Raw genomic sequence first — 22780 nt, forward strand, 5'->3', positions numbered from 1 at the left:
AAAACTTTTCTAAACTTCACTCTGCAATAAAAGCCATTATGCTACTTGCCCTTTTAAACTACTTGCTGTATTCGGCTTCTAATTTCACTTTTGAATCTACTAATTTCCATTCCTGCAGCAACGGCTGATGTTGTTCTTTTCCTTCCGTTCTCCAAGGACCCAACCATTTCCAGCTGAAGCAACGATACGCCCGTATTCCTTCTAATGAAAGCATTGGAAGGAAGCCAAACATCGACTGGCTGACAACTTTACAGAAGCAGTCCAACTTTCCGGATACCTTCTCTTTTGTCTGCTTGAAGGCTCCCTGATCACTTTGGATGTTTGGATCTGGGCTCAAGTTGCCTGATGAATCAAACAAGAGTCTGTGAGGCTGCAGGAACGCTGGAGGCAAATCCACAGACACTCAGTGTCTCTGAAAGAACTCCCTCTTGCTCAGTATTTTCATTTTATTCCAGATTCTATGGTCCGGCGTTCCATCAAATTTTTCTCCCCGTTCTCTTCGATTTTCCTTTATTTCTTCATATAAACCAGTTATGATTGACAGCATCCCCTCAGCAGCATCTAAGTCAATCTTTCTGGGCCTTCACCTCACTTGCTTTGATCTCTCGACACTTCCCCCCCTCACATGCATCTTAAAACGTAATTTTACTTTTAACCTTTTTGTACTTCTGACAAAACAAATACTGACCTGAAACATTGACTCTTTCCACAGATAGTGCCTTACCTACTGTGTATTTCAGAACATTGCCAAGTGCTTCAGGGTTGAAGTGTTTATTGGTGTAGACAAGAGCAAACCCCACTGTCAAGTCAAGGTTCCAGATGAGCAAAAGGGCATTTCAGCAGACAGTACTTGAATTACTCTATTAATTCTAAATCAATTCTAAAATCGTTGTCATTCAATTGTTTCATTACAATCAACTTGCCCTTCAGTTGTTTTTGTCTGCAATTGTTTCTGCTTTGCAGTTACTTGTATAAATACGCATTATTAGAACCATAGAACACTTCAGAACAGAAAACAGGCCATTCAGCCCTATTATGATGCAAATAAAAATGTTTTCACAGAAAATAGGTGCAGGAGTAGACCATTTGGCCCTTCAAGCTTACACCGCCATGCATTTTGATCATGGCTGAGCATCTACTCAGTACCTGCCTTCTCCCCATACCCCCCTTAGCCGCAAGGGCCAAATCTAACTCCCTCTTAAATATAGATAAAGAACTGGCTTCAACCATTTCCTGTGGCAAAGAATTCCACAGATTCACCACCCTCGGAGAGAAAAAAAAAATCTCATCTCAGTCCTAAACTGCGACCCCCTAGTTCTGGTTTTCCCCAACATAAGGAACAACCTTCCTGCATCTTGCCTGTCTAATCCCTTAAGAATTTTATATGTTTCTATAAGATTCCCCCCCCCCCCCACCTCAATCTTCTAAATTCCAGTGAGTATAAGCCTTGCTGATCCAGCCTTCCTTCATATGCAAGTCCTACCATCCCTGGTATCAATCTAGTAAACCTTCTTTGCACTCTCTCTATGGCAAGGATGTCTTTCCTCAGATAAGGAGACCAACACTGAACACAATACTCTAGGTGTGGGCTGACCAGGCCCTGTACAACTGCAGTAGAACCTCTCTGCTCCTGTACTCAAATCCTCTTGTTATGAATGCCAACATACTATTCACTTTCCTCACTGCCTGCTATATCTGCAGGCCCACTTTCAATGACTGGTGCACAGCGACACCCAGGTCTCATTGCGTCTCTCCTTTTCCTAATCGGACACCATCTTCTCTCCTGTTCTTGTGGATCACCTCACATTTCTTCACATTATATTGCGTCTGCCATGCCTTGGCCCACTCACCTCACTTGCCCAAGTCACCCTGCATCCTCTACACAGCTAACTCTGCCGTCTCCACTGAAAATGACAATTTTAAAATGGGTGCAGGAATTGAAGTGCATTCAGATCTTTTTATAGGTTGGAGGCAGATTAAGAACAAACTTTAAAAATAATTTCATTAGTGCTTTGGCTTTCAAAGGTCACTGAACAAAAAGATGGTGTGAAGAATATCCAAATCATTCATTTGGCCACATCTATAGTAATAATTTCAGTTTAATAGAATATTTGGACAGGTACTTCAAGAGGACAGCAGTGGAGGGATACGAGCCTTGGTGTAGGTAAGCATCATGTTGGTGACCATGAATCCTATCTACGCCAAGCCCATTTGACTGCATCTATGAAAGAAATGGTTCCCATATAGTGATCCATGATAATTTCCCATAGGTGCAGGACAATTTCACTCATACACCCACAGTTCAACCAAGATTATTCGTCCATTGTAAAGGCTTCCACTTCAGGTGCAGCTGGTGTGGAACAATAAAGGATATTATGCAGTGATCACAAGATTTGCACTGAACTGCCAAATTGCTTTAGTCCCGTGGCAGCCCCAAAAACATATGGAAGCATATGTGAAGGATTAATATTGGAAGGCAAGAGATATCAACAATAATTGAGATGTCCAAAGGCACTTCAGTGAATAGCATTTCACCAGGAAACAAAGTGCACAGACTGCTGCTCTGGCAGCTGAGATGCTCTTTGAGAGAACTGGCAACTTTCGAAGCCGGTGAGCACCTATCAATGATGGTTCCACCTGCTTATTGAAAAGTGAAATATACATTTTAAAAATCCACTTAATTGAATTGTTGGGATTCACCAAATCACCACGACATGAAAGAAAACATTAATTTATGGTTACAAGATAAATTAGCAGCAGGATAAAACAAGAATTTATTACTAACCACATTTCTCTTACTTACAGCTCTTTACAAGTTATTTCATCTTTGATACAGTACAAAACATTTGTGCAAAGTAACACTCAATCTGCCATTACAGCAAAATGTAAAAGGTACTCAAACCATATGTAGTTCATTCAACGTGCATTAATAGTACACATGGTTAAGTACATTTTCATTTACAATCAGGTGAGCGCAATGGAGTGCATACAAAGAAAACCACACAGCATGAACTATTATTGTCAAACTCCCAAGATAACCTACTCAGCGCACAAAGACACCAATGAAGAAATACAGTTTTGAAATGTAAGTATTTTAGTAATGTCACATTTTGTTTTCTTCTAAAATTCAATTTTCCAATTTGTGTGCAAATCCTTTTTACCTGCATTTGGATTTAATTGACAATAGTTTATCAGTCTTTGGCATATTTTATAAAAAGTAAATAGAAAGGTTTGAAGCCCCAAAAGTTTGGCCTTTGTGTAATCAATTTCTGTCTTCTTCTACTAATAAAAAGCTTTAGTCAATAGTTAATACAAAATAGATGGCGAGAAAGTGTGTGTGTGTGCATGTATATGCATGTACATACATACATATAATCCACAGTGACTCTGGGAGGGACTCTCTTTCACTTTTTTTCTGACTGTTAGGGGTGTCAGGCAGATAGAGATAGATGTGTGTTTTTAATATATTACACACACACACACCATATTTTCACTTATAACGTGCAGAATATCAAAATGAGTAAACATATTTTTGTATAGCACTCATGCATATACTGTGCAGGTGTAGTATTCTACATTCCAACTCACAAGAGCAATTTGGATTTCTTGGGACATGAGACAAAAACAATCCATAGTCCCACTATCTGCCACAGGTAATCTCCCACGATTTACACCCAATCAATTTTGCCCAAAGGTGTCCATCATCCATTATATAGATAATATCCTCCAGCAGCATATTAACAAGCTTTGGAGAGAAATCAATTAAATAGATCAAAGACAGGCTTCAGAGTTAAGCAGGATTTTAATTCTGTCATAATTTAAAAAGCCTTTCTTTAAAAAGAAACCTTATCTTGTTAAAACTAGTGTGCAATTGAGAAATTTATGGTTTGATTTGATGTAATGAGGATGATTAAACTGATGCCATGGGGCAGAATCATCCTAATGTTGTTTCAGATCAGAGGCACTTGATATGTATGTTAATCTCTGCCCTCAGGGGATGGGTCTGGGCAATTATCATTAGGCCCTTTCAGGCGGACCCTTCACCTTGAGGGCGGCAGCAGAAGCGGATTTTAACTTCCGGGCTCACCTTTCATAAGGCAGCCCTAAAAGGCTACTGCAGCATTGCCTGGTCCACCTGAAAGGGCCTATTTATATCCAGAGGTGCCTCTAGTGCCTCTGGATCTGATGGAGGCGGGGTGACTGGTGCCTCAGCGCCATCTGTCAAAGGAATGCGGCATAGCAATGGCCATCTTTCCTATCCATAATCCCCCACGCAGGTGGAATCCCTCTGTGTTTCCCACAACAGTTCCAGCTGCATGGGGGATTATGGGTATGGAAGACCGCCATTGCTATTCCGTGTTTTGAGCAACAGAGAGCGGCCAGCCGGGCTGTGACAGCCTGCACCAGCCGTCCCTGCCCTGAGATACCCCAATGGTTGCCCCAGCCCCAATATCTCCAGCCGGGCGCCCCTGCCATGCCCTCCCAATGACCTCCAACGACTTCCCCTCCCCAATGGGGCAGGGGGGCGTCGGGCAGCAGGGAGTTGGGTCGCCGTTCGATGGAGTCATCAGCCCACTCCCCAGGTAGCCGCTTACAGCGCATTCAGGTGCGTCGGCAGAGTGCAGCGCTCCACCAATTATCCCTCCCGAAGGAGGGTTGGCATCTCAGAAGAACTTCTTCCACCTTCAGGTGAGTATGTCTTTAGCCACAAGAGGGGAAATTTTTCAGCTTTACACTGGGGTGTTCAGGCCACCTGAAAGGGCTTATTGATATGGTGCAGTGCCCAAGCCAGAATATCCTGTTTCTCAGAATACTATGGCACTCAACCCAATTTTCCAAAGATCAAAATTTTGAATTTTTCCATGTTGTATGTATCCATTCCCATGCCTGCAATAAACTGTGCTCGTTCTTTCATTGCCATTATTACATTCCCACGCTTGCTATCAATTGTCGTGGTGTCTTTACCATGTCTGTGTTATGTGTAAAAAAAACTGTACACATATACTTTGTATATACATACACATAAATGTATACATACATATACAGTATATACACATTCTCATTTTGTCTATATCATAAATATTTTCATACTGAATTTACTTTCTTCATGCAGACAGCAATAATTAATTTCTGTGGCCACAAACTATCTTTTTGTCCTCACCAGTATTCCAGTTTTTATTATTGCAACAACTTTCATGACTTCAGGAAATTATAAAGTACTTGTAACCTAGGAAGTATAGGAACTTCAGAAGCCTGGTTACATGCAGAAAATAAGGTAGACAATTTACCCACAGCAAGCTCCCAGAATCAATAATGAAATAAATAACCTAAAAATATCCAAATGATCTGTTATATTCATTGAAGAATAAATAGTGGTTAGTACTCCAACCCCATAAAATATTTTAATTCGTCAAAGGCGGCAGGTTCATGGTCTTCTCCAAAAAAGTAGCAAATGAGTCAAAGTTGATCTGATGCGCCAACATGAATTATAAGATCATGGCTCTTGAATAAACTTTAAGCTTTAATTTTATGACTCATGGACAAACGTTTTACAGCTGACCAGATTAAAGACTTATTGTGCATTAGTTCTGCAATTTCAGCCATTATTTGTTGTAAATTGTACATTTATAATAGAATTTATTGCAAACTATTATTTAATCTTTCTCCATTAAAATATTCATTTAAAATCAGCTCAATACTGGCATTAAATAATTTAAGGTCCTTTGGGATATCTTCAGCAAAAGCGGCAGAAACATTTCATTGTTAAAGATGGCACACATTCATAATCTAATCACAAATTAGGGCTTCTTGATATCTCAATCATTCCTTTCACCTATATATTAATTTACCTGTAGTAAATTCAACAACTCTTTTCAAAGATGCACCAGGCTTCACTGTTCAGCCAAATTTCTTCATTAATAAAACCTAAAAGGAAAATTTGCTGTTTAACTGTCATTTTAAAATATGCAACTTCATTGTGATTAGCACAATTTTAATCAATACACCACGTGCGATATTTAACACAAATCAAAGAGCAGTTTTTATCACTATCTCCCAATAACAATCTGAATTTTTTTTTCCAATCAGGCCCTGCCATAGCCCTTATAACTCTGAAGCACAAATAATAAATCAAACATTTTTAAAATCATGCAATTTGCTAAAAAAACTAAATAAGAGAGAAATCTCTGAATGTTAAAACATTTTAAAAAAAACAAGGAAGTCCTAGAAATTGTTTCAGCATGCATTTGAGTTTGGGATGATCAGATTTAATAATTTAAAAATTAAGCTTGAATGCCTCCTCCAGTAGCCAATGCAAAATTTGATTGAGTACAAGATACATTTTCACATTTTACATAATGATTATTTTCTTATAATTTTTTTTTATTTTTAGTCTAAAATTGGAAGTGCAACAAAACGTGGAAGTAGTAAAATGAATTATTCCATGTTCATTTGATCTTACATTTCCCTGACATCATTCAAATATAGAGAAAAAAGTACCTTTCCCATTATACTTTAATGCTCATTCATCCCCAAACTACTACATTTGCAACAGAATTTGATTTTAAATTGAACCCAAAGGACAGCATGTTTTTGCCACAATATTTATAAAGTCGTTCCAGTGTCCAGACTAGATGTTCGCTTAAAGTCCTCTCATTTCAAAAGTTAAAGGAGCAATTTAGAATCCCTTTACAAAAAATCTTTGATTAAAGTGTTGGCTATCTGGATTCTGTGCACTTAATTCCATAGGGACTTCCCATTAGTAAATAAGATATCAGTTTTGAATGAGTGTATTTTAACATGGAACAGACCCCCAAAAACAGACCCTTCAGTAGATTTCGATATTGAGCAAGTGCACTGGGTTTTTTCACTAATGTATGCTTGCTAATACACTTGACATTAAGTTTAAAATTATTATTAAAATTGCAAATATATCATGGGCAGATACTAACATGAATGACCAAAACCTGCTTTGCAATCAGGGAAAAGATTGACTTAACTATCTTTAATAAGTAGAATTAAACGTCTAAAAGAAACTGGTAATCAAATTGAAGCTTAATTAAAAAAAAAACAAAAGTTGTAGTTGCTGGGATCTTGAGCAAACAAAGAATTGCTGGGGGAACTCAGCAGGTCAGGCAGCTGTCACAAGTACAAGTGGTCAGTCAACATTTTGGGTGTGAACCCTTTATCATGATTAATATAGATAGGTGAAAAAATAAATAAAAAGGGGGAAAGAAGCTGGAGGAAGGACTAAGAGGTCATTTTTGATATTAGTCTTGATAAATAATTAGATTTCCCCTGGGTCCCTCCTGTTCCCACTTTTTTGTTTGTATTTTCACTTAATCTTGATAAAGGGTTCACACCCAAATACTGTCCGTTATCATGCATGCGGTCTGACCCGGAGATCCTCCAGCAATTCTTTGCTGAAGTTTAATCAAGTCAGAAGTAGTTAAACTCCACCCCCAAATTCGAGATTATGTACTGCAAATTCCAGTTAATAATCACACTTGAGTTGGAATGTAAAGATTTGAAAGGATTCAGAACTGCCTGACTATAGTTGGGTTTGTGTACAATGCCTTTATATATAGGTTAAATAATAAAGGCTTTTTTTGATTAAAGGTAGGCTTTCCGATTTGGGAATTTTTTCTGTTCTGCTCAAGAAAATTTTATTGCTTTCCAAATCAGAACCTTGAATTTGTCATTTTAAAATACTGTGTTTAATTAATCGATTATAGCAAATTCTATGAAGCAATATGCTGATGAACTATTCAATAAAGTCCACTGCAATTATTCTTTTAACATTAGTGAGGCTATACAGCCTCAATTATTAGAAATTTATTGTACTTTCTCAACCATTGTTTTACAATATGAAGAATTTTCAAATTCACATTTTGGGAGCTAAATATCAGGTCAAACTTCAAAGAATTTGGTTAGAAAATGAAACAAAAATAAAGCATTATAAAAATTCATTATCTTTCCAATTTACCATTAGCTGCTGTATCTTATTCTGTAAAAATATTCTTTAATTTCATCATCACCAAAGTTATCATGTCCTTTCTTTAGACGTCTAACCCTGCTCAAATAGATGAGATCCTTCAGTTTTTGTTTGATGATCGTCAAAGGTCCTGGTTTATTGCCCATTGGTTGTCCCAATAACAATACACTCGCAGCATGTCTGCTTTGTTCAAATAAGGCAGCTGCAATAAAATGGGAAATTTGTGATTTTTTTTAAAAAAAGAATAAGAATTCATTACCATCTGAAGAACATTTTCAAGAGTCAATGGTAAATTAGCATCAGTGATGAGATAACTACGTTCTTTAAGTGTGTATAAAATTCTCCACCATTTAACAAGATCACGACCGATCTATTGCAGTACCATATTCCTGCCCAATCTCCATTTCTCTTAATTCCTTAATTACACAGGTATCCATCAGTTTGACTGCAGGGCTTCTTACAAGCTTTCAGGTTAAATAATTTGAAAGATTCACCACCCTCTAAATGAAGTAAATGCTTGTAATTTCAGTCTCAAACGGCCTACACTTATTTAGAGCCTATGAACACTAGTTCTAGATTCTATCCAAGGATACATATAACCCGCATCCACCATGTCAATAATGTTCAATGAGGTCACCTCTCATTCTTATGAGCTTTACAGAACATAGGTCTCACCTACTATTTCTCTCCTCATTGGAGCAGTCAGTCTGAGAACCTGGGTGTTGAGTGGTGATGCACTCCAATAGGTCTTGTGTTTTTTTTTAGGCAAGGAGACTAAACTGCACAAGTACATCCCCTGATCTCACCAAGGCCCTGTATAATTGTGATTAGGAAACTTTACTCTTGTACTTGCATACTCTCATGCAATGAAAGCCTTCCAAAATGCCTGCTGTAAGTGCACATTAGGTTTCAGTGATCGAGTTGTAGTACTTGCAGACCCATTTGAGAATCACTATTACCCCATCTCTCACCAGTTTAAAAAAAAACTCAGCTGTGTTTATCTACTGAACTAGATAAATCTCACTTCCCCACATTGTACTCTATCTGCCATGGTGTTGCCCACTGACTCAGTTAGTCTCAATTCCCTTGAAGCGTCTTTTTATGTTTGATACTAGTAACATTCCCACTTCACTGCATCTCATCAGCAAACTTTATATTTCGTCCTATCAGCCAAATCATTGAATTAGAGGGTGCAAACAGTTGGTTGGGACCATATGCTAATCCCAGTGGTACTCATTCGTCACAACTGCCAACATGGCAATGATTCATTTAGAGAGAGTTATTCAGAATGGAAACACACCTTTAGCCCAACTGGTCCATATTAGCCAAGTTGTCTAATTGAGCTAGTCCCTTTGTCCAATAAACCACTTCTAGCCATATACCTGCCCAGATGACTTTTAAATATTAGTAATTGTACCTGGTTCTACCATTTCCTCTGGCAGTTTGTTTCGTATACCCACCACCCTCTGAAAATTTTGCCACTCAGGTTCCCTTTAAATATTTCCCCATCTTAATACTATGCCCTTTGGTTTTAGACTTCCTAAGTTGTATATATCTACGCCCCGCCCCCTTCAGCATCCCATGAAGGTGGAATTTCATTAAAACTCTAGCCCTCCCGCCCCAGTAACAAATATGAATCTTTTCTACATTCTTTTCAGCTTAATGCCCCCCTTCCTTTAGCTCGGCAATCAGAATTGCACACAGTACTCCAAGTGCATTCTCTTGCACAGCTGTAATAATGATGTCCCAACTCTTCTACTCGGTTCACTGACCAATAAAGACCACCCACGTCAAAAGCCTCTTCACCACTGTGCCCATCTGTATCACCACTTTAAGGGAATTATGTATCTGCATTCCCAGGGCTCTCTATTCCACCATACTCTTCAAGGCCTTGCCATTTACTGAGCAAGTCCTGCCCTGGTTTAACTTCTTAAAATGCAACACCTTGCACTTGTCAGAGTTAAATTCCATCTGTTTTTTCTTGGCCCAGTTCCCAAACATATCTCGGTCCAGTAGTAACTAAGATAACTTTCTTCACTATACTGCCAATTTTGGTGTCAACTGCAAACTTACTAACCAATACATTCTCATCCAAATCGTTAATACAGATGACAAACCACAGCAGATCTTTGGAGCACACCACTGGTTGCAGACCTCCAATTTTATCCTTACTTCTTCCATGCTGGTACTTTACCAATTCTACGTGTTTTAATCTTGTTTGCAAATCCCATGAGAAGCTTTTTCAAAATTCTTCTGAAAATCCAAATCACATCCTCTGATCCTATTTCTCTATTCAGTAAAGACACCTCCTCAAGGGACTCCAATAACTTAGTCAAATATGTTAAGTCTGCGCAGTCAGCTCATTCTATCTATCCATTTATTTATTTAACAAAAAAGTTTCTTGAGATTGCATTCTTAACAACAGATTCTGGCATTTTCCCACTACCAATGTCAAGCTAATAGATCAGATGTTCCTGGGTTTCCCTCCCCCCACCCCCCTTCTTCCATTCTTGAGGATTAGGTCACCTTTACTGCCCTCCAATCTGCAGGAGCCCTTTCAGAATCAATAATATAGTTATGTTTTAACAAATTCACAATTTGAAGATAGACATACAAATTAAACAATGGTTACAGAATCACAAGCAAATCATTCTTAGTTTCTACAATACATCACATTAACAAAATATTATCTTTCAAGTTAAATTGAAATTGAAATTGATCAACCAGAATAGTAGGAAGACTTACTGCTAAAGGCAATCACATTCTCAGTATTATTTTTTAACTCAAGAATGACATTCGGATGTGATGGATGAACCATATAGAGGTTATAACTTTTCTCAGAGAACCTTCCCTGTAGCAGAGGAAATTGAAGAAAAAAATACGTCATCCACAAATTATTTTAGAAGAGGAAAGAGAGAAAGGCGTGCTGATTGAGGTTAGATAAAGCAGTCCATTAGAAGGAAAATCAGCATAAAACTGGTAACTCCTTTTAAATTTTAAAAGAATCAGAAAATGAGCCATTTAAAAAAGAAACAGCCATTTTCCAAATAACTAACAAAATACAGTACAAAAGAATGTCATATTTAAGAGATAACTTCAAAACGGTACAGTAGATATACAGTGAATATTCACTGCCTCCTTCAAGGAATAAGCAAAAACAGGAAGTCTCAGAAGACATACAGTGCGGGCTGGGGTGAAGTCCACACCAACAAAAGGGGTGAGGAGAGAATTGATCATGTCTATGTGAAAGGAGACAGAGAAAAGGGAGAGAGACAGAGCCGGGAAAGAAGTGGGGGTGGGGGTTAACAAAAGCCAGAGAGGTTACTATTAATGCCATCTGGTTGGAGGGTGCCCAGTCGGAAGATGAAAATTTTGTTCCTCCAATTTGTGGGTGATCTGAGTCTGGCAGTGCAAGAGACCATGTACAGACATGTTAGCATGGAAATGGAATGAGGAATGGAAATGGGTGACCACTGGGAGATCCACACTATTGTGGCAGACAAAGCTAAGGGGTCCTCCAACCAGATGGTATTAATATCGACTTCTCTGGCTTTTGTTAACCCTTATCATATCCAATTAACACCTTTTGTTGGTCTGGACACCTCCCTCAACCAGCACTGTCTACATTCTGAGATTTCCTGTTTTTGCTCATTCTACTTATTCCTTGAAGAAAGGCCCAAAATGTCAGCAGTATATCTTTGTCTCTTATGGACACTGAAAAACCGGCTGAGTTCCTCCAGCATTTCTGTGTGTTTTTACTATAGAGTTTTATTATACCACTCATATTTTTAAACCAGATCATTTTTAAGTAACAACAGTTGATCCCTATGTTAAGTCAGTTTGGGTAAAGAAATTTCACCTCTACAGAATACACAAATCACTATCAAAACATCTAGGATACCAATTACAAATTTGCTCAAAATTTAGGGGAGAAATGACACACAGATGACATATCTTCCTATTAAGAAATATCACAGGCACCCCTATTATACCTGGATTTGAACAAAGTTGTTAATTATTTTTCTTTAAAAAAGACTTACAGAAGCACTGCTTTGTGTTGGAAGTTCACCCCAGAAAAGAAAAATTGATTGGGATACAGTGTTGATGGAAGATGGTTTTGGACAGTTCTCCCTGTATCTTAATTCTTCCTCCCAGAGTACTTTACCATTTTTACCATCCACAATTGTAACCTAGAGAATAAATCAATATTTGGTCTTTATTTTGTATTTTTGCTACAGTATGAAGTACAAGCCTGACTTAAAGTCTCCTTTTTTCAATTAACATTGGGCCAACAACTTGTTTACCAATAATCCACTTCAAAAGAACAAAGCAGCTACTATCTGACATATATTGTTCGATCCTTTCTGTATTTCAAAGTCAACACTCCCTTTCGTACTCACTAATCTGTTCTCTTGTTCCCACAGATCAGTTCCCATCTTAAGGCAATTTGTGTTTATTAAACTCTTCAATTTGCACATCTCGGGACCCAAATAGTCTTGAAAGGGGATTCAGCAATTGACTTCCACATCTTCTAATCTAGTCCACTATAGTGTCCATAATGCAGAGAAAGCACAGATTGGGTAAACAAGAAGTCTGCAAACTGGGTGATTGCTTTGAGGAGTAACTGCATTTAGCCTGCAGGAGTTATCCTTCATGTCCAATTTCCTGACACTTTCTTGCTCCTTCCCATTCTGACTTGCACTGTACAACAAGGACCAATGCAAGCTGGAGGAACACGTTCTTTCTAGGCACAGACTTTTGGACTCTTTTGATGAATTTGAGGTAACTCATTCTTTCAGTCTGTATCATTTCTGATCATCAGCCATTTCTACAAAACATCTGTGATTTTGGGTCAATTTTTTTCCTCAGCATCTGAACTGCCTGAACTATGGGTTCACATAATGCAGACAATGAAAAACCATCTGCTTCTAAATGCTATACTATCACATTTGGTATCATCCTGTCATAGACATTCTTTTTGTTCTGCAACCTGCCCTAAATATTCTCCCCAACTGAAAACCAACCTGTTTCTTCTTTCCCAGTTCAGCAAATTAAATCTCTTATCCTTTCCACTGAAGCTTTCTGACCTGCAGTTTCCAGCACTTTCTGGGTTATTTTAGATTTCCAGCATCTGCTTTTTTCTAAATTATTTTCGGTTCAAAACCTAGCCTCTGCTCATTGGTGGGTCATAATTTAAGAAGCTCCAGGAAATTATTCATATCTAATTTTTTCCAATCCAATTAACACAATTGGAAATAATTTAATTATTTTTAACTGAAGGCAATATTATTTCATGAAATGGTTCGTTTGTTGCTCTGATGTTTGGTATCTAGGTCTAGAGTTTAATTATATACTGTTCTGTGTTAAAACAACAACTCCACTTTATTCCTACAAATTCAGAAGTTTAAGAAATTGGTCAATAAAATGAATATTAACTTTCCCTGTAGATTTTCTAATATCCTTAAAGGGAGGTGATTTCTACCAAGTTAGACGTTCATATAACTTCAGCCTGATTTGTTCACTTAACTTATTTACTACTCAGTTACATTAAATAGCAGCACAGAGATCTTTTATAAATTCTGATTCTGTCAGGGACATCTACTATTTTGAGAATGAAGATCACAAAATGACCTGATTAAATAATAACCTCCATTACAAAAGGAAGAAAGTGATTGAACCATAAAGCTAATGCATTTTTATGAATTAACGATCTAAATTTAGGTTGCATTACATAAAAGTATTCAAGATATCAAACCTTCTTTTTGTCCTCTGCAATTAAATCCTCGATTAGAAAATCAAATACACCATCCACGTTAAAATAACCAGGTAGTGGTACCCTGGAAATAAAAGTCGTGCATCATTCCAAGACTTTTTTTTAATATATAGCGCAAAATTCTTTCCTGAAAATGATATCTATTCTTTCTTACTTCAACTTAAAAATATACATCACCGAATTAACACATTACAGTAACTGCATTTTCACAATATCTTCAGCACATCTTGAAACTCTGTCTATTGCCTTTCTACAAAGAGACCTTTTAGGAAATGCTTAAATTTGTCAGCAAACAAATACTAAATAGCACAAAGCCATTTGTCCCGTGTGTGTGCTGACTAAGCAGCAATGCAGCTCATCCGACACCATGTCCTTTCATAATCAGGATGTATTGTCATGAAATTCAGTGTTTGCAGTAGCATTATAGAGGAAACATTCATATCATAACCATCTTATGACATTACTATATTTTTTTAAAAAGTGCACGAAAAGTAAGGCAGTATCTTTGGTTCATTGATTATTCAGGAATCTGATGGCAGTGGAGAAAGAGCTGATTTTGAGGTTAGAGGCTGCTTTTCTAAGACGCCACCTCATGTAGATGTCCCTGATGGAGCGAAGTCTAGTGCCTGTGAGGTTGCAGGCCGAGTCACAACCCTCTGGAGTTTATTCTTATCCTGAGTGTTGGCACCTCCATACCAGACAGTGATGCAACCAGCCAGAATGCTCTCCACAGTACACCTGCAGAGAAGTTTACAATTCTTTGGTAACATACCACATCTCCTCAGAAACCTCAAAGTATAGGCGCAAGCAAGCTTTCAACATGGGAGGCTCCAGGACAGATTCTCAGATATGTGGACACCCAGGAATTTGAAGTTCTTGACCCTCTTTACTATTGAGCCCTCGATGCAGACAGGGTCGTGTTCCCCTGACTTCCTCCTGAAGTCCACATCATCTCCTTGGTTTTGCTGACGACGACCGCAAGGTGGGTGTCGTAACACCATTCATCGAGCTGATCTACCTCTCTCCTGGACGCTTCCTCATTTGCCCTTTGTGATTCTACCGACAACTTGTAGATGGCATTGGAATTGTGCCTGGCTCACAGTCATGGGTATATTATGAGTAGAGCAGTGGGCTTAGCACGCATCCTTGGGGTGCGCCTGTGTTGATAATCAGTGAGGAGGAGACGTTGTTTCCAATTCATACTGACTCTAGTCTTCCAATGAGGAAGTCAAGGATCCAGTTTCAGAGGGGGGGGTACAGAGACCTAGAGTTTGTAGCTTCTTGACCAGCACCGAGGGAATAATGGTATTGAAGGGAGAGCTGTAGCCGATGAAAAGCAGCCATATGTATGAATTGCTGTTTTTGAAATGATCTTGAGCTGAGTGTAGAGCCAGCGATATTGCATCTGCTGTGGAGTGATTGTGGCAGTAGGTGAATTGAAGTGGGTCCAGATTTTTACTTAGGTATGTGTTAATTCTGGCCATGACTAGCCTCTCAAACCATTTAATCACAGTAGAAGTTAGAGCTACTGGACAGTAGTCGTTGAGCCAGCTCACACTATTCTTCTTGATTGAAGCCCTTTTGAAGCAGGTGGGAACCTCTGACTGCTACAATGAGAGGTTGAAAATGCCTGAGAACACCGGCTAGTTGATTGGTACAGATTTTCAGTACCTTGCCAGGTACATCGTCAGGGCCTGATGCCTTGCAATGGTTCACCCTCTTAAATGATGTTCTGACATCTCCCCTCAGAGACAGATTTCACAAGTTCCTCAGCTTTTTCAGGGATTCTAGTCGGCACTGTTTGGTTGTTCTTCTCAAAGTGGGCGTAGAAGGTGTTCAGTGAAGAACCACAGCCATGTATAGTGCTTGCCTTCGCCTTGTAGGCTGTAATGGCCTGCTCTCCCTGCCATTGCTGGCGTGTATCTGTCTCGGTTTCTAGCTTCCTCCAGAATTGCCACTTTGCTTCAGAGACGGCCTTCCAGAAGTCGTACCTGGTCCTCTTGTAAAGATCATGATCCCCAGCCTTAAACACCTTTGTTCTAGCCCTCAGCAGGCTGCAAATTCTGATCCATCCAGGGCTTCTGGTTGAGGAACACCTGGTATTTGCATGTGGTCAAACACTCATTCACACAGGTCTTGATGAAGTCGGTGACACCTATTGCATATTCATTCTGCAGATGAGTTCTTGAATATGTTCCAGTCCACTGTCCAAAGCAGTCCTGTAGAAACTCCTCCACGTCCCTCGACCATACTTTCACTGCCTTCACCACTGGTGCTGTGGTCTTCAGTCTTTGCTTGTATGTCGAGAGTACATGTACAGCCAGACTTATCGAAGTGCAGTTCTGATATGGCTTGGTATGCGTTCTTCATGGTGGCGGTGCAGTGGTCAAGTTTGTTGGTTCCCCTGGTCTCGCATGTGATATGCTGGTGGTAGTTTATCAGAGACATCTTCCGGTCAGCCTGATTGAAGTCTCCCACAATGATCAGGAAGACATCAGGATGTGCTGCCTCATGGCTGTTTATCAACAGTGCTCAGTCCCTCCAGTGCCTGCCTGACGTTAGCCTGTGGTGGACTGTACACTGTGATCATGATGATGGTGGCACAAACACTGGCTCCCCTGGTTTTTCCAGATGCCAGTGTTCGGTCAGCACGATGTAGGACGTTTCCCCACAATCCCAAATCATTTATTTTCTTTTAAATATTTATCCAGTTCCTTTTTGAACGCCCTAATTGAATCTATTGTCAGTACATTTCAGATTCTATCCACTCACTACACATAAAAACCTCTAAGTAAATACGTTTTGAATCAATTCCCTCTTTTCTAAACTCTAACAAATACAAACAGAGTCAACTTAATCTCTCCTCACATTATAGTCCTGTTATGCCAGGAATCAGTCTGCATTCCCTCTGTGACAAGTATATCCTTTCGCGGGTAAGGGGACCAAGATTGCTCATAATACTCTGCATCTCTCATTAAGACCTTGTATAATCATCTTTCAAATGTTCATTCTTCCATTCTTTATTTGACTCCTGCTCTTTCTCTCTTTTAAGAGTTCTGATTAATTGCCTTCCTTTCACCTCATGGGAATATAGCCACACTGTAGCTGAGCCACCTCCTTCCTAAAAGGCTTCCCATTATTAACTTCGTTTTGTCTGGCAACCTTTAATTCCAATTCAAGCATAAAGTACTGTGTGGAAAGAAAAATCACTATTAATGTTTCAGGATTGCAAGCTTTAATAAGACAGGGAAAGATTTAAAAAACTGAGTATTGTTTTAAGTTGCAAAGGAAGAAGTGAAAGCAGAGAGAGAACCACAGAGAAAATGAATAATAGCCATCAGGAAGGACCGCATTACAAAAGTGGTAGAGATACCAGATGAGAGAGGCTGATCACAAAGGCTAGTGAAAAAAAGAGTGCAAGCCTGGATGGGCTGGAAGCAGGTGACAGCAAATCTAAAATTGTTGATAGAGGAGAAAGAAACTAAACGTGGTGGAGTGGCAGAAGTTGCTGAATGTTGAGCTCAGTAGACTGTAACCTGCTAACCATAATAACCTGCCAGAATCTCAAAATTCAGCAACTGCTAATTTCATCGGCCTGAAAATAAATCTCTTTCCATAGATGCTGTCCGACTTGGCACCTTGAGCATATCTGACATTTTCTTTCATTATAAATTTCCAGAATTTGCAGGTTTTTTTTTTGTCTTTTGATTCCAATTTGCCCAGGTCAGGTCAATTCTATCCATTTACAATGAGTTCTTCTCCGACTAACAAATTTTATCATGAAGCAGTATTTCATTTTTCATAACAATTCTAAACTTATAATGATGGCTGTTTCTTAAATATTCCATCGTAGAAACTTAGCGCAACAATGTAACAGCAGGGTTTGAATCCAAAGCTGTCAATAAGGAATTTGTACATTCTCCCCGTGTCTCCCATCGTCAGAACGTACCAGGGGGTGTAGGTTAATTGGGTGAAATTGGGCGGCATGGACTCAAGAGTCGAAAGGGCCTGTAACCATGCTGTATGTCGAAATTTTTTTTTAATTTTAAATTTTTAATAAATGTAATTTATTACATAGACAAGACATCCTTAAGGATGCCTATTTTATGACTATTCCAGTCCATGTGAAAAGTTGAAATTCCTCATGAGCTCATTAATTTTTGACTGGAGATATCTACAATGTTCTTGTAAATTTGCTCCTCTTTTTCCTTCCTAGTGGTTGATAGTCTATAAACATCCCATTGATGAAATTATACTTCTATAGTTTCTCAACTTTAACCAATTAGATTCTCACCCACTAATGGGCAAACTCTCTCTCAAAATTCTTATTCTTCTTAAACAACACTACGACTGAAAGCCACCGATGCTTTCCCCAATTCCCAGTTCCATTTTTCCTGTACACCATGTGGTATATTTGGTACCCAATCCTACTCTTAAAAAAAGTTATAAATCTTAATCCCACTTGACTATTTGTCCTGGGAGCCATTTTCTGTCAACATCCGTCGCTGCAGGAGAGTATGAACACACAATTTTCTAATAAAAACACCAACAGACTCCCAACTGAGAATATGATGTGGCATAATTATGTAAGTACAAATTGGTTAATAAAAAACGACATATTCCATTAGAGCATGGGAGCATTTACCGGGTAACAATGAATGTTAACTTGAGATGGCAAGTTCCTAAATTTCCAGCATTCTCGTTAACGCTGACCTGGTACCCATAGAATTGTCATTCCAACACTACTGCTTTAGTTGTAACTCAAATTGCAAAATTACCCTTGAATGTGAGACACATTATGGAGCCAATATGTCTGGAAGCTTTGTCCATCCAAAAGTTCAACTGTGTGATTTGTGCTGATGAGCAGTTTGCCAGCATTTGTTCCTGGGACCTGCACGTGCTGAAGAAACTTAGCTGGCTGGGTGCTGGAAGGAAGAAAGATGGAGGGAAGAAACAACAAGTGTAGAAAAATTAGCAATTTCTCCATACTTACAATTTTAAGTGGTTTTAAATTTCATTACACTGCTGACCAACGATTATTAAAATGTCCTGTCTGTACAATCCTCAAAATTTTAAAAAAACTTAACATGCTTTAAAATACTTGATTTTGTCTTCAAAATAACTGACATTTATTATTAAATGACAATAATATATTAGATATACACATTCAGAAACTCACTTGTATACTTCAACTTTTCCAGACATGGGGTCAGACTTTTTCTCCCATTCTGGATCAGACTTTTTTAATATTGGATTTAGCTTGGATGCTGAAAGGGGTATTCCACTTGCTTGCTCATAAATATCTTTTAGCGCCACTCCTTGCACAGTTCCTGGAAATTTAGAAAATGATTTTTTCCCCTCCATTTATGAGATGGTTCATGAATTGCACACACACACAATTAAAGTTGGTGGAATGAGTGTCGACAATAATTATTCACCACCTTGCAATGAAATCAGTGTTAATCCCCCGGCATCTTTTCCAATGTTTACACATCAATCAACATCATTAACAATCAACATGCTGATCTCGATCACATTGCTGTTAAAGGAGAAAATCTGCAGATGCTGGGGTCCAATGCAATGCACAAAAGTGCTGCTCTGGATGCTGCGCGACCTGCTGAGCTTCTCCAGCACTTTTGTACTTTTCACATTTTTGTTTGGGGAGGTTGCTGTGTCCAATTAGTTTCAGATCACTTTCAGTATCTGAATAAATTTACATAATAAAGCACCATTCAGCCAATCCTATCACGATTTTCTCACATAAACTAACCGCTTCCTTGAAAGATGCAGTCCTTGTCCTCACTCTTGCACTGTCGTCACCTAGTTTAGAACAACTAATTATCCTTATTAATCCCATTAAGTGCTTCTGAATATTCAAATTGTTTATTAGATCTCTCTTCAACCTAATGGACTAGGAATATGCCTCCCAATCTCTCAATACTCGCATCATTTACGTAATATAATTTGGCTCACTGAAAGGTCATTGTAACTGTCTCTTTCTTCTTTCTCTTTGGCTTGGCTTCGCGGACGAAGATTTATGGAGGGGGTAAAAGGCTCGTTTGTGGCTGACAAGTCCGATGCGGCACAGGCAGACACGGTTGCAGCGGCTTCCCCTGCAGCGGCTGCAGGGGAAAATTGGTTGGTTGGGGTTGGGTGTTGGGTTTTTCCTCCTTTGCCTTTTGTCAGTGAGGTGGGCTCTGCGGTCTTCTTCAAAGGAGGTTGCTGCCCGCCAAACTGTGAGGCGCCAAGATGCACGGTTTGAGGCGATATTAGCCCACTGGCGGTGGTCAATGTGGCAGGCACCAAGAGATTTCTTTAGGCAGTCCTTGTACCTTTTCTTTGGTGCACCTCTGTCACGGTGGCCAGTGGAGAGCTCGCCATATAACACGATCTTGGGAAGGCGATGGTCCTCCATTCTGGAGACGTGACCCACCCAGCGCAGCTGGATCTTCAGCAGCGTGGACTCGATGCTGTCGACCTCTGCCATCTCGAGTACTTCGACGTTAGGGATGAAAGCGCTCCAATGGATGTTGAGGATGGAGAGGAGACAACGCTGGTGGAAGCGTTCTCGGAGCCGTAGGTGATGCCGGTAGAGGACCCATGATTCGGAGCCGAACAGGAATGTGGGTATGACAACGGCTCTTTGTGAGGTTTTTCAGTTGGTTGTTTTTCCAGACTCTTTAGTGTAGTCTTCCAAAGGCGCTATTTGCCTTGGCGAGTCTGTTGTCTATCTCATTGTCGATCCTTGCATCTGATGAAATGGTGCAGCCGAGATAGGTAAACTAGTTGACCGTTTTGAGTTTTGTGTGCCCGATGGAGATGTGGGGGGGCTGGTAGTCATGGTGGGGAGCTGGCTGATGGAGGACCTCAGTTTTCTTCAGGCTGACTTCCAGGCCAAACATTTTGGCAGTTTCCGCAAAACAGGACGTCAAGCGCTGAAGAGCTGGCTCTGAATGGGCAACTAAAGCGGCATCGTCTGCAAAGAGTAGTTCACGGATAAGTTTCTCTTGTGTCTTGGTGTGAGCTTGCAGGCGCCTCAGATTGAAGAGACTGCCATCCGTGCGGTACCGGATGTAAACAGCGTCTTCATTGTTGAGGTCTTTCATGGCTTGGTTCAGCATCATGCTGAAGATGATTGAAAAGAGGGTTGGTGCGAGAACGCAGCCTTGCTTCACGCCATTGTTAATGGAGAAGGGTTCAGAGAGCTCATTGCTGTATCTGACCCGACCTTGTTGGTTTTCGTGCAGTTGGATAATCATGTTGAGGAAATGTACAGCAACATGATATCACTGTTGCTATTAAGTATGAAAACTATTTTTAACAAATACAGAAAACATTGTTGTTTCAACTCAGCCTCATCTTTTTATGTTCAAGGTGGAATTCAGGTAGGGCCTGAATAATTACTGAGTTTTATGTTTACTAGATACAACACCAACTAGTAACTGGCTCTCCTAAAGAATGCCAACTTTCATGACGATGGAACTCCATCTCCAGGACCACACTCGGTCAAATGTTACCATTATGTCACCTCTGAGAAATTGATGCAAAGGAAGTTGTTCAAAACAAGGGTCTGACATGGTCACCAGTTCAGGACAAACAGGTTCTAGGGGAGTTGAGAAGAGACTTCCGTGGACCTGGACAAAGTTTTGAGCATGCTGGACAGGTTTTGATGTTAACTAATAAAGGATATTGTTATAATCTCACTGGATTTAGGCAGCTGGCAGTTTGTATCGATGCAAATTTTAGGCAACGCAGATGTAATTTTATAAGAGCACAAAACGTCATTATAATCGGTCTACTTTTAGGTGTCATGTTGAGTGAACCAAATTGACTGGATGTTTGAAAGTATGACTGTTGGCAGCCATGGAAATTAAGTATTTGTGATTTTTGAGTAAAGTTGCTTAAAAATACATCAAGCAAGTTCCCCACCTGCACTCTGTAGATTGTACCACAGCTGTTATGGGTTATTTTTGGAGCCTCCTAATTCTGTAGTTGCCCACTGTCAGTCGCCATTCTCAAATGATGGGGTATAGCTACTTTTATTCAGTCTGACATAAAGGATTCTTTTCCTTTGGATTACAATATAGTTCATTTGATACGTAGGGTCCACCTTGCCTTGTGCTGCAGCATCATAGGATAGTTTTAAGTCGACGAGACCAGAACTATGCTATTCAGCCCATCGAGTCTGCTCAGTGTACTCCCGTTAACATTTGATGCCCTGGCTAATCAAGAACCTTAAATATACCCAATGATTTGGCCTGCACAACCACCTCTTGCACAAATTCCACAGATTTACCACCCTCAGGCTAAAGAAATTCTCCTGCATCTCTGTTCTAAGCAGACACTCTTCAATCCTGAAGTTGTGCCCTCTTGTCCTAGATTGTCCATGCCTTTCAATATTCAAAATGTTTCAATGAGATCCCCTCCCTCATTCTCTTAAAATTCCAATGAATTCAGGCCAAAAGCTGTCAAATGTTTCTCATATAACCCTTTCATTCCTGTAATCATCCTGGAGAACCTCCTCTGAATCCTCTCCAATGTCAGCACATCCAATCTTAAATGAGGAGTCCCAAACTGCTCACAATACTCTGTGAGGTTCATCAGTGCCTTATAAAGCCACAACATAACATCCCTGCTCTTGTATTCTATTCCTCTTGAAATGAAATGAATGGCTCATCCTGCAAGTTTACCTTCAAGCTATTCTGCACGAAAACTCCCAAGTTTGTTTGCATCTGGGTATTTTCAATTTTCTGCCCGTACAGAAAATAGTTTGCCCATTTATTTTTTCTACCAATGTGCACGACCGTACACTTTCCGACATAATATTAATTTGCCACTTCTTTGCCCACTCTCCTAATCTGTTTAAGTCCTTCTGCAGCCTCCCCGTTTCCTCCACCTACCTTCATATTATCTGCAAATTTGGCCACAAAGCCATTCAATCCATGATCTAAAACACTGACATACAAGGCAAGGAGAAGCAGCCAAACACCAACCCTCGTGGAACAGCACTAAAC

At 39.6% G+C, this 22780-nt stretch overlaps 1 protein-coding gene across 10 annotated transcripts in view; it reads right to left on the reverse strand.

Annotated features, from left to right (window-relative positions):
• Positions 1-2750: 2750 nt before the first annotated feature.
• Positions 2751-22780, reverse strand: part of fam234a (family with sequence similarity 234 member A) — a 42538-nt gene continuing 22508 nt past the window's right edge. For 9 of the 10 annotated variants that reach the window (XM_069905772.1, XM_069905771.1, XM_069905770.1 and 6 more), the window contains 7 exons: positions 18946-19096; positions 18545-18691; positions 13749-13830; positions 12034-12183; positions 10739-10844; positions 7985-8195; positions 2751-5925 (listed from right to left, as the gene is read on the reverse strand). In XM_069905772.1, coding sequence (XP_069761873.1) covers positions 7987-8195; positions 10739-10844; positions 12034-12183; positions 13749-13830; positions 18545-18691; positions 18946-19096 — 845 coding nt within the window. In that variant the 3' untranslated portion in view covers positions 2751-5925; positions 7985-7986. The remainder of the gene's footprint in view (positions 5926-7984; positions 8196-10738; positions 10845-12033; positions 12184-13748; positions 13831-18544; positions 18692-18945; positions 19097-22780) is intronic. The other variant, XM_069905779.1, reaches the window with a different exon arrangement.

The sequence above is a fragment of the Narcine bancroftii genome, chromosome 12 (genome assembly GCF_036971445.1).
Source record: "Narcine bancroftii isolate sNarBan1 chromosome 12, sNarBan1.hap1, whole genome shotgun sequence".
Classification (NCBI taxonomy): domain Eukaryota; kingdom Metazoa; phylum Chordata; class Chondrichthyes; order Torpediniformes; family Narcinidae; genus Narcine; species Narcine bancroftii.